Source organism: Ostrinia furnacalis, unplaced genomic scaffold (assembly GCF_004193835.3).
Source record: "Ostrinia furnacalis isolate ACB-3 unplaced genomic scaffold, ASM419383v2 OfSCF1946, whole genome shotgun sequence".
Taxonomy (NCBI): Eukaryota; Metazoa; Arthropoda; class Insecta; order Lepidoptera; family Crambidae; genus Ostrinia; species Ostrinia furnacalis.
Window position 1 is genome coordinate 1 of NW_021132185.1, and position 16,971 is coordinate 16,971.

The 16,971-nt window shown below is 37.2% G+C and overlaps 1 protein-coding gene across 1 annotated transcript in view; it reads right to left on the minus strand.

Annotated features, from left to right (window-relative positions):
* Positions 1-1,715: 1,715 nt before the first annotated feature.
* Positions 1,716-16,971, minus strand: part of LOC114354173 (uncharacterized) — a gene marked incomplete at its 3' end in the record, with an annotated part of 58,416 nt that continues 43,160 nt past the window's right edge. Inside the window, exons 3-5 of the mRNA XM_028306431.1 lie at positions 11,135-11,235; positions 2,577-2,781; positions 1,716-1,856 (exon numbers count right to left, since the gene is read on the minus strand). Coding sequence (XP_028162232.1) covers positions 1,716-1,856; positions 2,577-2,781; positions 11,135-11,235 — 447 coding nt within the window. The remainder of the gene's footprint in view (positions 1,857-2,576; positions 2,782-11,134; positions 11,236-16,971) is intronic.

Genomic DNA, 16,971 nt, shown 5'->3' on the forward strand with positions numbered 1-16,971 from the left:
GGTGTTCTGGTCGGTCTTTAACCTTTAACTACTGACGTGGGGGCCTCTCAGGCCTTGCGAAAGTCAAATTGTTGAATTTCTCCTCTCCCACGTGCACGACACACCCGAATCTTTTAGTACCTTCGAGTTTCATTGCGCCGAGGCTGTCAACAACAGTGCACGTGATTGCACGCGCAATTTCAGTAGGTAAATTAATTTTAAAGTTTCTTGTGGGCCTCTCAGGCCCCCACCTCAGTATTGGCGTAACTTTTTTTGTCTATAGTTTTCATTTAGTTTTCGTTTTTTCTTGAAATAATTTGAAAAAATCTATGATATGGAGCCCACAGTATGTCATCCGAGAGAAAGCGGTATCTCGGAAGTAAAAATAACCAGCATTTAACGAAAAATAGAAGAACAGTAGTTTTGGCAAGTATGCTAGGAAATGATAAGCCTGTACCTGTCTATCAAGATTTAAGCGATGAAAACAAGTGCCATACATGTATTTTGAAGATTCAAATGAAATCTACATTTTAAAAACATGTATGGCTTCCTCCACTGAGCGAAGCAAGTTTATCCAGAATGTGTTTAATTCGCACTATTTGATGTGTGTAATTTTTTTCCCCCTGTTTCATATTAGGATTACTGATATATCATTAGCTGAAAAGACTATTGAAAATTAAGATTCTAAGTTGATTTATTGAACTTATGAATATTTTTCATGATAACTTTGTGAATCATGATTTCATGAGATTTTTGCCAAAAATGCTACATGTTTTCTAAATATTGAAATAATACGTACTTATTAACAAATAATTTACATAAAAATCGTTTTATTGTATTTCAATATAACCACTATTTGAATGATCAAACGAACTTACCAAGTGAAGTTCGATCTAAATTATCCTGTTTTCGCCGAAGAGATTTATTTTACCATGTAGTAGTACCCCTGTACGACAACCCAATCCGCACACAATATTCAGCGTAGTAGTAGTAAAAAACAAAAGAGCGGGCAACCCCACCACTACCACGCTGTGGGCTCGGTGTCCGAGCGGTCTCATTATATTTAGAGAAGAGATGACATTGACGTTTACCTCCAGGGAAGAAGATATAGAAATCTTCGGGTTGGGAGGGACCTTAAATCTCTTCGGCGAAAACAGGATAATTTAGATCGAACTTCACTTGGTAAGTTCGTTTGATCATTTGTTGGGTCTAATTCTCGTCACTACACTGCACAACTTAAAATAATTACGTTTTTTGTCGGTAAAAACGTCCTGGTGACGTCACTTAAGCATTTTTCTTATACTGCGTGCGGTCGTTGCGCGCGCGTGCGCAGGAATGAGACCGCTCGGACACCGAGCCCACAGCGTGGTAGGGGTGGGGTTGCCCGCTCTTTTGTTTTTTACTACTACTGCGCTGAATATTGTGTGCGGATTGGCTTGTCGTACAGGGGTACTACACGGTAAAATAAATCTCGGAGGCGAAAGCAGGATAATTTCCAATCAAATCGTCAATGAATTTTGATTGTTGTGGTGTTAAGTAGATGCCTCTCAATGAGATACAAATAAATACGAATATTAAACACAACACAGTTAAATCAATCCATCGTTAGAATAACACACAACATGGCGTTGAATAACATTAATTAAAGCATCGACTAATTGCTAACGAGGCCGAACCGAAGTCAAACTAGCAAATTACCGTTCACGTACAAACTTGCAATTGATTGGCGAACTTACCTTCACAGTCGAAAGAATTACAAGAGCGGCCCTGTTCGCCGTAGCCTTCGCAGGTAGTTCTTGAGCAATACCTTCTTCTAGTCTGCTTCCCCCCACCACAGGTCCGGCTACACGCCCCCCACTCTCCCCACCCCGCCCAACCTGCAATTTGATAGATGAGTAGTGTTGTTGTTAGGAACTATCGCGGTTGCCCGAGTTGGGAAGGAAAAAATTGGGTACAAAAAGTTTTAAGGGGCAAGCAAGTTGCTCACTTCCATTAATCCTCGGAACCAACTCTTTGGGACGATATTTTAGGGAAAGTTATCATTGCTGTTTGGCGTGCGTGAAATTTTTCAAGTTTCGTGGGTGTTGGGACTAGTTATTTACTATTAGGTAATAGAGGGCCAAATTGTTAGAAACTTTGAATTAGATCTTAGAAACGGTCCAATCGATATGGATAGGAACTGGATTAGGTAAAATGGTGAATAATATTCGTGTCAACTTTAACTCCATTAATTCACGCAGAATTGGAATAAGTTAAATCAATAATCTTGATCGCCTTGCTACAGTTTACTTACTAACCTCATCATCATTCAGCCATATTATGACGTCCACTGCTGAACATAGGCCTCCCCCAATTATTTCCACAAAGGCCAGTTGGTAGCTTCCCGCATCTAGCGCCTTCCCGCTACCTTTATGAGGTCGTCGGTCCACCTTGTGTCATTTTACTAACCTACTGCATTCCAAATGGCGATATCCACTCCGAGGCTCCACGGTACAGCGGCCGCTGTGGCCTCCAACTACAGCCCGTCAGACAGCGTGGTCTCTAAGACCACTACAAGCTTACTAAACCGTGAGAAGACCATGGACGTACTAACCTACTGCATTCCAAATGGCGATATCCACGCCGAGGCTCCACGGTACAGCGGCCGCCGTGGCCTCCAACCACGGCCCGTCAGGCGGCGTGGTCTCTAAGTCCACTGCTGGCTCGCTGATCCGCGAGAAGACCACCAGCTCGCTTTGGGACGGCGCCATGCTCCAGTTGAAGCAGTCGCCGAGCTGCGAGCTGATCTTTAGGTTCACCTGTCTGAAGAAAAATGTTGGTTAGAACTATCAAAAAAATCTAGCGCTACCACAGAACATGCGCGCATATTCACAAACATTACTATGAGGTTTAACAGTGCGCGTGGATGCACAGGGTGACACACGACACAATCACAGAGCTGTATTCAACGCTGTGCGTTCGATTTGCTGCTTCACTTAAGTAAGCATCGTTTGTGAATACGGGCGATAGAAACCTCTTTCTATGTTTTGTGGAAACTACAATACTTTTAACAGCATTATGGGGTAACCTGTAATGTTAGAGCTATCATGACTGTTATTAAATAAACAAAAAATAAATAATTAAATTATGGGAAAGTGGGGAAATCAAACCGTTTGTAAATATAATGTCCTTCGTTGTTCTGTTCTTCGGGTAAATCGTTACCAATTAATTTGAGTTGCGATTTGCATACGATTGCGAGAAAAATAACAAAAGAACATCGATACTAGTCGTCGAGAAAAAAGAACATAGTTTCTTAGTGGCCAGTGTCGCGCGGCCAAGGAGGCGACCGTGTGAGTCCGCAACACCGTTATTCTGATTATGAAGCTGCTAGTGACTTAGGCTGGGTGGCACCATCTCACTTTAACTTTGACAAACGTCATAAATCTGTCAAACTCCATTCGAAAAACATCGGTTATCGCTATAGTTACAGTCAAAGTTAGGTGGTACAACTCAGCCTTAGAACACAATATAAAACGGCTCTATCTGTATTCTGAATGAACATACCGAATTATTCGTAGTGCATAATTATTTTAATACAAATTGGATAGGTAGTTGGGAACTTGGCAAATCTATTTTTTTTTTCAAAGTAATTTTAAATAGGGGAGAGTACGGTATATTGTACCGCCGGGTAAATTGTACCACCCTCATATTTCGTAAAGTATTTATTGAATGTCTGTAATTGCAACACTCAGCGATACACAAATAAATTCAATTAATATCGGCCATGTGGTTTTTGCCGTGACAATTAACACGTGTGTTTTATTTTGAAAAGTATTTTTTCATTGTTTTCAAGTAACTTTTGACAATGCATGTTTAGTTTGTAATTTTGTTAAATTTAATCACAGGGTGTTTCTAATACATTATTTAGAAGCGTAAATTAGTGTGGATTACAATTATTTGAAAGATTTTTCGGTATTTATAAGCTATATTTTTTACCAATTTTTTAATAGCCTTTTACCAATTTTTTTTAGCCCTTGGATTTAGATTGAGTTTCAATGGGGTTGGAATATCAAGATAATGAGCTTGGAATATCAAGGAATGGCATTGTCCTTAAAACCTAATGAGAGATTTTCAATTCTGGTTCTCATTAACTTCTTAATCCAAATTGAGGGTTTATTTTATTTTTAAGTTAGACAGTAAGCACTAGGTTACTTAGGTCCATTCTACACCCCTGCATATTTTTTTAATAATATTGTTTCAAGTTGTAAATTAAATAATTCACTGAAAATGTTAATGAGAAGTACATTCTGATTACCAGTTAATTAATATAAATAATTAAATAATTCGTCGGCCGTTTGGTGTAGTGGTTCAGAACGGACTACTATGCCGAGAGGTCCCGGGTTCGATTCCCGGCCGGGCAGAAATTGAAATCATGAATTTTAATTTCTGTGACGGGTCTGGGTGTGACTATGTATAATATTTATGTATTTAAAAAAAAAAGTATATAAGTAGTATACATCCGTTAAGCTAGCACCCATAACACAAGCATTAAGTTGCTTACTTTGGGGCTAGCTGGCGCTGTGTGAAATTGTCCAAAGATTTATTTATTTATTTATTTATTTAATTATGAGATCGATATAAATAATCGTAAATAATGTGTCGTCTACGTTTTTACAAACGTGGCTTTAAGAAAACCGATTTTAAAATCAATGTAAAGTTTGGCCCTAAGGTTGACTGGAGGAGAATGCCGACTGGCACTAAGTCCGCCTTATGTACAGTGTTAGTGCATGTAAGTATATAAATGTAATTAATCGCAATTAAGAATTAATGTAAAATACAAACTTTTAAATAGCTAAACCAGACCGAGACTCCTTCCAAGGAGTTTATCACGAACTAGTAGGTACACCGCAAACTTCAAAGGTATTCACGGACATGACCCATGCAACCCTGATAAAATTAAATTAATTGTAAAACTAGCTCCAACCCCGCGTTATTTCGGCATAAACAATTATTAGCCGAATTCCAATCCTGCTCAGGACATGCACTAGTGTTGCGGGAAAATTTAATAATTTTATCGATGATGCCATTTTCGATATCGATTCTAAGAAACTTACACTAAGGCTGAGTTGCACCATCTTCCTTTAACTTTGACAAACGTCAAAAATCTGTCAACCTCCATACAAAAAGCCCTGGTTAATGTTATTGTTACGGTTAAAATAAGGTGGTGCAACTCAGCCTAAATAAATTACTATCGACGCCATAGTGCTTATAATTCGTATCGATTTATGATGATACTTATAGAATTAGAGGTTTAATTATTCAATATACCATACCTACTAGAAGTGATTGAACTAGCGCGGGCTACTAGCTAGTTCAATCACCGTCGACCTTTGAATATTTATGAAGATCACCATTGATTACAGTTAATTCACTAACAGTTGACAAGGATTTGTTACTTTTATTATTATAACTAGCTGACCCAGCAAGCGTTGTTTTGTATTTATTGGTATAATAAAACAGTATTATCTCTCCGCGTATCGCGTTAAAACCTATTCAAATTAATTAAATTATGCAACGCGAAAGTTAAAAATCAATTAATGGTATAAAAACAGTTTAAATCCTGTCTATTCTCAAACCTACTAAATATACTTACACACAAATCATAAGAATCAGCCAAGCCGTTTTGGAGAAGTTCATTTTACAAACACGAGAATTTTATAAATTTTTATTAGAGATATTGCTAAATTTTATCGACTGATGAACCGAACATGGCGTACCGACTAACAATCGATACCGTATCGATTACACGCAACACTATCCTGCACCGCAAGTTATTCCGGAATTCGGATCACGAGGCACTTTTCCTGGGAAAATTTAATCACACGGATCGCGATCCGGGAAACTTCGTTGGTTTAATTGAGTTCCACACTAATCTTTGACTAGCAGTAGGTGTGGGAGTGAAAGTTTAGGGAATTTTGCGAGCTCTCATACGTGTTTGGTGGAACATGTTCCGAAGTTTGGAGTTTTGATACAAATTTTGAAGATGCTTCGCGTTTTTTTCTTTGTTGTGGGGCTCGTTTTAGGTTTTAGGGGGATGGAATGAGAGGTGTGGACTTAAAATGTCTGTGGCACTTTTCGTAACCTTGGTAAGTGAGTAAAGAAAGTATTTGTAAGCCTGTCAACATTTGCAAGTTTAATTTAAGCTTATTCATCTGTGAACAACGTGAAACCATAGTGCTAAAATTACTTGAAATAACTTGTAACTTTTATTGATGAAAAGTTCACTAAAGTACTTATTTCCTTGTCTCAAAAAATTATGTACTACTAGCTGACCCGGCGAATTTTGTTCCGCCTTAATGGCAATAAATAAGCAGACTTTTTTTATTTCGAACGGGATAAAAAGTATCCTATGTCCTTCTCCTGGCTCTAAACTACCTCCCTGACAATTTTAAGCTGAATCGGTTCAGCCGTTCTTGAGTTATAAGTGGAGTAACTAACACGATTTTCTTTTATATATGTTACGGCTAAAGATAGGTGTGAACATAAACTTAAGATTAGCCGGCTAAACTTAAGTTTATCTTCGACGAGGTGTTAATGTTAGTTTCTTCTATCTTTAGCCGGCTAAACTTAAGTGTAACCGCAGGCCCTTGGCTGAAAATGTAGAAGGAAATCGAAAAGGAATCAATGTAATAATGTTTACTATTTTGAAACGAAAACTTTATTATTATAAAATAATCACTTTCATTACACATACTTTTATGTACCTATGTAGGTATTCAAAATTACAATTATTACAATAACAAAATATTAATTACTCAAAACAAAATCTACCTAATAATTAAAATAAAATAATAAGGAACCAATTGGTCGTTACAGAATCTTCTGTAGGTATTTAAAATTACAAAATGCGCGTTGTCTCCCCTCCGCCCCCTCAAGCCCTCCGCTGGTCTGGCGCGCCCATCGAATACATTTTTAGCCGTTTCGTTTTGGCTAATGTGTATATTAGCCGGCTAAAGATGGAATATCACGACGCAACTAACATGTTAACGAACTTTAGCCGCTTCTCGAAGATAAACTTAAGTTTAGCCGGGTAATCTTAAGTTTATGTTCACACCTATCTTTAGCCGTAACATATATATAGATAGTGGCGCTTAACTCAGTGCCTGAGGTATGGGAGCGGTACAGCAGGGGTGACATTGATATAAAAAAATTATGACGTGACAGAGCATACAAATTATCTAAAGCGTATAGATGACCCAAGCTGAAGTGTCCCACCAAACCAATGACAGGGGGGCGCTACCATCGTTCAACTATATGGTTTCCAACATGGCAAAAATCGGAACCAGCGATCCGGTATTGACGGTGGCGCCCCGCTGTCAATGTCATGGATAGGACAGTTCAGTATTTTGGAACTATTTCTGAAGTTTCGCTGACTTTTTACGTCTCAAAAACCCTCCCGTGCCGCTCCCAAAGCTCGGGTACTGACTGTGTCAGTGCTAGCACTATAAATATAATATAATATATACAGGGTGGAATTTTGTAATGCCACCTGGAGGGAAAGTACTCTTAATACTGTAGATAGAACATTTTACTTAAAGAAAACATTCCTTTATTTTTGAAAAGAAATAGAACTGCATTCAAAGATTTCCAAAAATTTGCTTGCCACACCCGGGAATCGAACCAACTAAAATCTTGTTAAAATTACACCCTGTTTTTTTNAAAGTAGTTGCTCTAGTTGGTGGAGAAAAAATATGAAATAATGGTTATAATCAAAATAAACCAGCAAACAAGCTGATTTGACAGCTTAAAATTACTGTGTGTTTCAATAGAGTCAAAACAGCTTATTGCAAGTGCCTGAAAACACTGTGACAGGATGGAGAAGACTTTGCTCAATATGACTCATAAGCGCCCATTGTACTAAACTTAGTACACCCCTGAAAACCTAACTTCTGATTTTGTTTTTGAATTTCTTTCTGTTTAGTATTATTTCTGAAGTATTTTTATAAAGAAAATAAACATTGGCTATGTGAAATTGACCGTAGTTTTCATTTGGGCGTTAATGGGTTAATAAAGATTATTAGTAATTTGTTATTACACAAATTACTAATACTCTCGTTAACCCCTCGTACTAAGCTAAATATGCTTGTGTCACGAGTGAGCTCACCACAATAGTCGAGCGGCGGCGGGGACCGAACCCGCGTTCCCCGGATCACGAGTCGGCCAGTCCGACCCCTTCACCGTTCGGCTATCGTGGCTTTTTATTGCATCGATCGTTAGGGTCAAGTATAAGGATGATATTTCTCTAACAAACTTGATAAATCAAATGAAAGGAATCCCATAAAATCTTAAATTATTTTAATTATGTACAGAAAATTGTATGGTACGGTAGTGAATTTTCGAAAAAATTTCGAAAATCTTTGAATGCAGTTCTCTTTCTTTTCAAAAATAAAGGAATGTTTTCTTTCAGTAAAATTTTCTATCTACAGTATTAATACTACTTTCCCTCCAGGTGGCATTAGAAAATTCCACCGGTCTAGACCTATAAGCTGTTGTATACTCATGCTTAGCGTCGTGTGTTGCCAGAGCCCCGATTACGGTAATTTTTAACGTCAACAATCCAGACACGCTTCTCGATTCTGCGATACGATTGGTCGTTCAACAGCGCACGTCAGCTGTTTTGACCAATCATATTGCAGAATCAGAAACGCGTCTGGATTGTAGACGTTAAAAGTTACCGTAATCGGGGCTCAGTACATCTTAAACCCGACCAAGTCAGGTCCCAGAGGCTAAAAACTTTCAATGAATCCGCTTAAACTTAGCTATGCGACACTAACTCGTACGTGCGAAAGACAGTTCTAAACGGTCTACAGCACTCCAAGCAGTTGGTTCGTTCGTTAATAGTTTTATTACGCTTTATGGAGGCATAAGACATACGTAAACACATTAAATAGTTCTTTAAGTAAGGACTTATGGTACGGTTTATGTGTTTACCACTTTTAGCACTTAGTTTATTGTTATTGCTGAAGAAAATTAGAATTGGTCTAGATTTTGAATTAGTTTCGAGCTGACTGTTAAATGAATAGATACAGGTTCAATGTGAAAAAGTCTTTTTGAAATAGAATTCATACAATAGTGTAAATATTTATTCTTACTTTAAATGTAGCGATAATCACAGCATAGCTCAAAAAAGAAAATACTGAAAATGCGCATACAGCAGTATTACATTTTAGTTTTATGTAACACAAATCACCACTTTTTAGCAACAAAAATCCGATTAATCTATCTATATCTATCTATTATATAAAAGAAAGTCGTGTTAGTTACTCCACTTATAACTCAAGAACGGCTGAACCGATTTAGCTGAAAATTGTCAGGGAGGTAGTTTAGAGCCAGGAAAAGGACATAGGATACTTTTTATCCCGTTCGAAATTAAAAAAAAAAGTCTGCTTATTTATTGCCATTAAGGCGGAACAAAGTTCGCCGGGTCAGCTAGTGTAATATAAAACGCAATATTCTGCATTATTAAGATTAAATGTCCACTCTCCTTAATTACTTAATAAAAAAGTTAGACTCCGTTACCATTTGCAACTATCAATATTCGAAATAGATATCGATTCCAAAACGTACGCTATTTGTCTATGCGCGCGGGTTTTCGTTTTCGTAAGCTACGTAAAGCTGCAATCGACAAAGGTATTCAGTAAGATCACATTGATGAATGTAGCTTTTTCAAGTGGTCCCTTGACTCGAGGCCGATAAAAGGTTGTATGTCGTGACCTTTGTTTATTAATCTGTTCGTACACACTTCTTATAATAAGATAGAGCCAAGAAAATTTAGCAATTGACTCGTAGAAAATCTGTATAATTTTTATCAATAGTATTTAGCCTCCGAGCTTATCTTAAAATATTTTTAACAGCGTTTAGTATCCCAAAAATAAGCAAGGCTCTGAAAAAAGAAATAATAAACTTAATTGCTTCCAATAGAATCGCATCTATTTCAGAGCATGATCATGGCAGTTGGAGGAAAGAGAGCCAGTTCCTCTATGGTTGACGATTCCGGGTAGAGCTCACTTCCAATTTCGGCTAAACTACTATTTACATTAAACAATCAGACCAGCTTTCCCGTTCTGAGTAAAAAAATATCACGTGGGAGATAAACCCAACCGGTCTGGGATGCGCGCGATAGATCTTATCGATGATTTTAGATGTCAAAATATAAAATCAATAAAACGGCGTGATAAAAGCTTTTCGCAGCGCGCATCCTAAGCCTAAAGCCGATTTAGCGTTGCCACAGACCATTAACAATGTCTGCGATGCATGTACCATGTGCAAGTCTACTGAATTTGAACTTTATTATAACTGCGGTAAAACCTATAGAAGCATGTAGGCAATTTGCGGCGGCGTGCGACGCGGCGCGACGAGACGTGGCCAAATTGGTGGCAAACGAACCCAGCCGGCTCGGGACGATGCAGTTTATGTTTCTTCCTTTATGTAGTACATTTAAGTACATACTACAACTAGGTTTTGTCGGCGACTTTGTCTGAATTTTGGTTTGTAGTAGAAAGACTTGATCTAAAGTTCAAAAGTGAAATAATCAGCAAGTAGTGAATCAGCTAATGTACACAAATTTTAACAAGAGGAAAGATTTGACTATATTTTGTTTTAAATAGGATCCGAAAATACAAGACCGATTTGAAAAAATATTTCACGATTAAATTCCTTAAATATTTCTGATAAACATAGGTTGAAATGGAACGCGAAAGTTTAATATCTTATACATAGGTGGTACGGAGTTCGCCGCGTCAGTTAAGTTACTAAAATCTGCCTATTCGATACGAGTAAGCTGTTTTTCAGACTTTTGACCTAACCGTGTAAATGTTGTCAAGACACCACGATACCGTATGGAGTAGACAATACGGCTCGTATTGTAAAAAGTTGTCAGATCTTATAATGTATAGAGCCAAGCTCCTAACTAGAAGTTCTGACTAAGCAAACTCCACCCCTTAGTCAAAATGTGGCACAGCCGTTTCACTATCATCACAATATATGCGTAGGTGACATATTATTCACCGTTTATTATTTTTTATTGTACTTACAATGTTCATACGAAACAAAATCTACTTTTTTAAAAAAGAAGATTTAAATAACGTCGTCTTATGTAAAGAAAAAGAATACTCACCGATCTGTAGTATTGTATGGTGACCCTGCATATTGGCTGACGGACGCCAGCTCCACTCCTCCTCTGTATATTGACACTAGCGCTAAATCTAGTGTTTTACTCTGAAACAAAGAGAAGAATTATTATTATATTTTCTGTGAAGTTTTTCTTCACATCCGTCTAGTTTATTTGAAATTGTGAGCAACGGCACTTAAACGCGAATTATTTATAATGCAGTATACTATAGTACCTACTTACAGCTTGAAGTTTGTATGTACTCGTACTTGTGTAGTGCATAATAAATGTACAAACGTCAAGTTGTAAGTACTTTAGTAACTACGTAATAAATTTCGCGTTAAAGTCCAGTTGCTTCTTTCAAATGTAGTGGAAAGTAAAAGTTTAACATCTTAATCCGTCCAGTAGTTTTTGCGTGAAGGAGAAACAAACATCCACACGTAGCACGTTGTCAGAAACTTTCTCATAGTAAAGTCTTGGTTTATATGATAGATTAATTAAAAAACTATTAAGTGAGATTTGACATTAATGCCCGTTTTCATCAACAATCTCTAATTTTTAAGTGACCCCTATGAAAGCAAAATTCCTGTTATGTGTTACCATAGGGGTCAATTAAAAATTAGGAATTAATGATGAAAACGGGCATAAGTCTCATTCGTCAGACTTAAGTCAATTTTAGAAGATCATAAATAAGAGAATTATCTAATATAAGTAAAATTTTATAAAAAAAAATATAACCGACTCCAAAAAACCTACACTAAAACGTAGAAAAATAATTACTAATTACCTACTTATTTATTAGGACGAATTATTAATATTTATGTAGGTATACCATGATTGATACTTCTGGAGTCGGTGCCAAGANACATGATAGAAATTTTGTTTAGATACTGAAATCAATCGAGTTTAAAAACAAAATTTTGTCTTATCTCCTATCGAAAGTGAAGGAACAAGAGTTTGCCAGTGTGTTATTTCTAGGTGTTCAGTTTGCGGTAAGTTAAGTTTTATTTTAATAATTACTATCGTAAAGACGTAAAAGTTATTAAGGTAGAGAGCTAGAAATGTAAGGAATAACGAACCTGTATGAAAGAGCATTATTGTCATCTGTTTACAGTACTTTTGAATGATAAGTAACTAGGTACAAGCTTATCACACACATAAAAGCATGGTTTAAATAAAAAAAAATGTAGGTTCTGTAAAATTTTTTATTTTGCGGAAGGAAGCAAATTCGTGTAAAAGGTTTTTTTATTAAAGACCTACTTAATTAATTAGTTTTTAGAACAAAAAATAAACTCGTAACGTGATAAGGTGTAAGTAACTAATTTACTCATTACATTTTTAGTGTAGATTTGGATTAAGCTCCGTCCAGTAGTCGTCTTTGAACTCACAGCTGATTGTGGCTGATAGTTGACTGACTCATGGGCGAGCGCGGGTAGTGGGGCGCGGGACGGGGGGCGCAGCGTTTTTTTTATAAAATTTTACTTATTTCATGCTTTTTAGTTAACTAATTATTACCTTGATGTTACCACTGAAGGTAGGCAGTACACTGAGACCAAAAACAATTGGTTCATAATCGGCGGAGATATTGTGTATAAAAAAGTTCATCCCCAATTTTCCACCCTTGGGGGTGAAATATTTTCTTCAAATTCGCATGAAACCACCCTTTTGATAATACCTATTCAACAAAAAAATAATCGTTCAAGTTGGTTTATAATCGGCGGAGATATTGCGTATAAAAAAGTTCATCCCCAATTTTCCACCCTTAGGGGTTGTTTTTTTATTATTAAATTTAAATGAGACCACCTTTGAGGTATTACCTATACGCCGAAAAAAGATTTGTTCAAATCGGTTCATAATTGGCGGAGTTATCGCGTAACAAACATAGAAAAAAAAAAACATACGGGTCGAATTGAGAACCTCCTCCTTTTTTGAAGTCGGTTGAAAATTGGTCTTTGTTATTTAATATTTTACCGTCTACAGGGTTTAACTTCAAAATATTCGCGACCTTGAGACGCGAGAGACTTTCTAATGTGTGAAGTATTAATTAAGTTAGTACTTTGACGTAAACGCAGCTGTGTTTAAGAAGCACAATGATCGTATTAGTAACAAGTACCTACACTGTTGTACTGTCACGTCATTAATTATATTAAAGGCACTCTGCAAGGCCCGATTACTACGAAGCTGTTTGTATACCAAGCCGAAGAGGAGCGGAGAGGTGAAAATAACGAATCTGTTTGGCTCGTTCGTTTCAGTTAAATGACGTCCACTGCTGGACAAAGGCCTCCCCAAGGACTTCCATAACTACCGGTCCTACGCTTCCCGCATCCAGGCTCTTCCTGCGATCTTCACCAGATCGTCGGTCCACCTAGTGGGGGGCCTGTCCACGCTAAGTACGTCTTACAGCCCATAGTCGCCACTCGAGAACTTTTCTGCCCCAACGGCCAGTATCTCTACGAGCTATCTACCCGGTCACTGCCCCTTGATTATAGCAAATCTTTTTGGTTATCCAAACACATCTCTCTCCTCTGCGTTTTGGTGGAAGAAGAAAAGAACTAAGTAACCGAAGAATTCGCATTGCTAATAGAAATGATGGCCGTTATAGTAGAAAAAATCTCAAATAGCAACCACAGACTGGAATACGAAGTTTAGGCAGTCCTTCACTCAGTGGGCCGGCAATCTAGTCAAGAAAGCTAGGAAACGCCTGGTCCTTGTGGAATTCCATCCATTATAATATACTGAATTAGTAAACAATGATTGTCGTTGACGACCTCATAAAGGTAGGAAGGCGCTGGATGCAGGCCGCTTCCAATCACGCGATGTGAAAATCATTGGTGGAGGCCTATGTTCAGCAGTGGACGTCCTGTGGCTGAAATGATGATGACGATACAATGATTAAAGCTTTTTTACAATTTATAATTAATCATAATAACATTATGTAGTACACAATATTATTATAACTTTGCCACGCCATTTTCACCTTACACACTTCGATTAGCCATCACAAAAGGTATTGTTTAGATGCTATAGATTGGTCTATTACTATACTGTATCGCTCGTATCATGCATGTAGTAGATTATAAATGGAGCATAATGGCACCGGTGAGCCAAAGGCCTATTGTGTAAGCACAATACGTTTTCGCAAGTTTAGCTAGACTTTCACGTAATACCGACCTTTGTTCGTACAGCTTAAGATACAGCAATTTTTCTGATCGTAAATAAAATTATGTCTCGCATTAGTAGACTACTTGCGCCTACAGTTTTTCACGCATAAAGATAAATAAGTTTTCCTATCATTTACCCAGTGAACGCAGACATTAACTTTTTATGAACTGCTAACTAGTAGAGGGGTTAATAATATCAGGATGTAATCGAGATAAAACCCTTTACTATAATTAATAAAGGAAATTCCTACTAAAGATTAAAATCACCAAGGAATTTATATAGGTATTAAGTCGCAATTAAAATGATGTGATTATTATCATTGTCAAAATGAAATAAATGATCTTTGCAAGATAGATAATGCTATTAAAACATTAGGTAAACCTATCTCAGTGAAAATGTTGTAATAATAACTATACATAATGCTGTCTCTTAATGTTTAATTTAATTAAACGAGACATTTAGTAATTGGAATTAAAACACAATAGATATAATTGTCGCACAACGCTCCTAATCTGATTGTGAGATTAGGCAGCTCATATACCTCCACAAGGTGAAAGCAACAAGCATAGATACATAGTCGTGATAGCATTTCATTTATTTACCTGCTTAATGGTTGTTTTAACTGTCATTGCTATGTATTAGCTACAGAAATGGAAAATGCTTAACTTTAAATACAAAACTGTATTTCAGATCACTTACAGCAAAAGTAACAGAATTATATCGAAAAACAAGATGGCTAACACCGTGGCTAGGCTGTTAGACCATAGACCATCGCCTAGCATCGGTGTTACCAGATCTGTCGCCAACACTATGTATTCTTATATTGTTCAAAAATTGATTAGGAAATATTAAGCATTCAGTTCACTTTTTGTACAGACGACAGTACATCAGACTAGGTACCCATTTTTATGGCAAATTGACATCTATTACGATTGCATAATATTAAGACCCCACAATGTCTAACTTAGGCTGAGTTGCACCACCTAAGTTTGACCGCTTTGACGAATAACCGGTGTTTTTTATATAAAGTTTGACAGATTTTTGACATTTGTCAAAGTTAAAGTAAGATGGTGCAACCCAGCCTTAGTCACCTGTGACTGTGACAGTCCACAACGAAAAATCACAGTAAATCACCCATCGGATTTAGGTCATGGTTATTGATTTATCTTATTACATTTTTGGTAATAAAACTTTGGAAAGTACATACGTATCTAGTAGGTACTTATAATCAAGTATCTTTTTCATGTTATTAATAAATTGTATAAGATTTTAAACTTTCGTGTTCCATGTCAATTAAAATAGAGAAACACGGTTTTAATAGTAATAATACTTAATATTCTCGTCATTCCTACAGAAGCTTCACCTATCTCTACTTCTAAGTTTTTTTATCATCACCGCGCGGAATCTACAAAACGAGTAATTAATTCATAGAAGAACTCGGGTACCTTATTTAGTTGTGATAGGTGCTATTTTCCTACAAAAATGCGTAATCTGATGTACTTACAGTTGTCACAAACAGACGGTTGATCCGACATCATGAGGTTTCGCGCTAGTTTTTTACGTCTAGTCTTTGACGACAAAGTTTTAATGCAAAAATGGCTTACGTAGGATTTAAAATTCTTTCTACTTTCAGTTTTTCTATTCGTTTCTATCATTATTTCATCACAAACCAGATGTTTCATCCCTTTGAACAAAGCTGTAATTGAAGTTAAAATTTTACTTAGATTTAGAAAGATAACAATTTAAACGTAGCTAAGAACTCACGGCGCGATTTTCACCCGCGCCCTCGGCGGTTTTATTTCAAAACTCGCGAGAGCGGTTATTATTACGCGGTTATTCTAAGAACTCACGGCGCGCCCACTGGTGAAAATCGCACCGCGCGCTAAGTCACTGGTACAAAATGTTCGCCCACTATCAGGCGGTTTTCGCGCGGGCGAGAACCGTCGAAGCTGCGGTTACCGCGGGCCGCGCGATTCTACTAATCGTCCGCCGGTGCCACGGGACTCGCATACAACCGCGCCCGCTGCGGGCGAAAACCACGTCGTGAGTTGTGCATTAGTTTTTTACATAAGTATCTGCATTCTACAGAAGCTGCGGGCCCGCAAGTGAGTGAGTTCGTGAGCCCGTGAGTTCTTAGCCTTACTCTGAAGAACAACAATTTATTCGATAACCTCTTTTCAGGGTTATGTTGTTGTTTTTCTTGTTGATATTAAAGTTTTCTTACGTGTCTTTATCGACGTGATAAACGAAAATAATTTTATGTATAGGTACAGTTTTAGTCTATAAATAGGCTGTGATAAATTGAGATATTACTCTCTTAGTTCTTGATAAGTATCAACCACTTATTTAATCAAAAGGGAGTGGACGAGATGATCAGATTTGCCCGCAAAAGATTTATACTGAGAGATATCGTGATACACCTGTAACTTAGTTTCAATACCCCTATTCAGTATTGAATATTGAACCTAGCAAACTTTTGGATAGTAACATCATTGAAGTTAAACTGTGGAGGTTACCTGGATTTAATTAATTTCTAAGTTCTAACTCAATTATTGGATTATCCTGAGCTTGTCTGTTAGGACGCTAGATATTAGTTGGAGTTTTAACTTTAAGTTTTATTTATTAAAACACTACTAAGCTTTCCGCCCACAGCTTCACCCGCGGGAATTTTGTCTGTGACA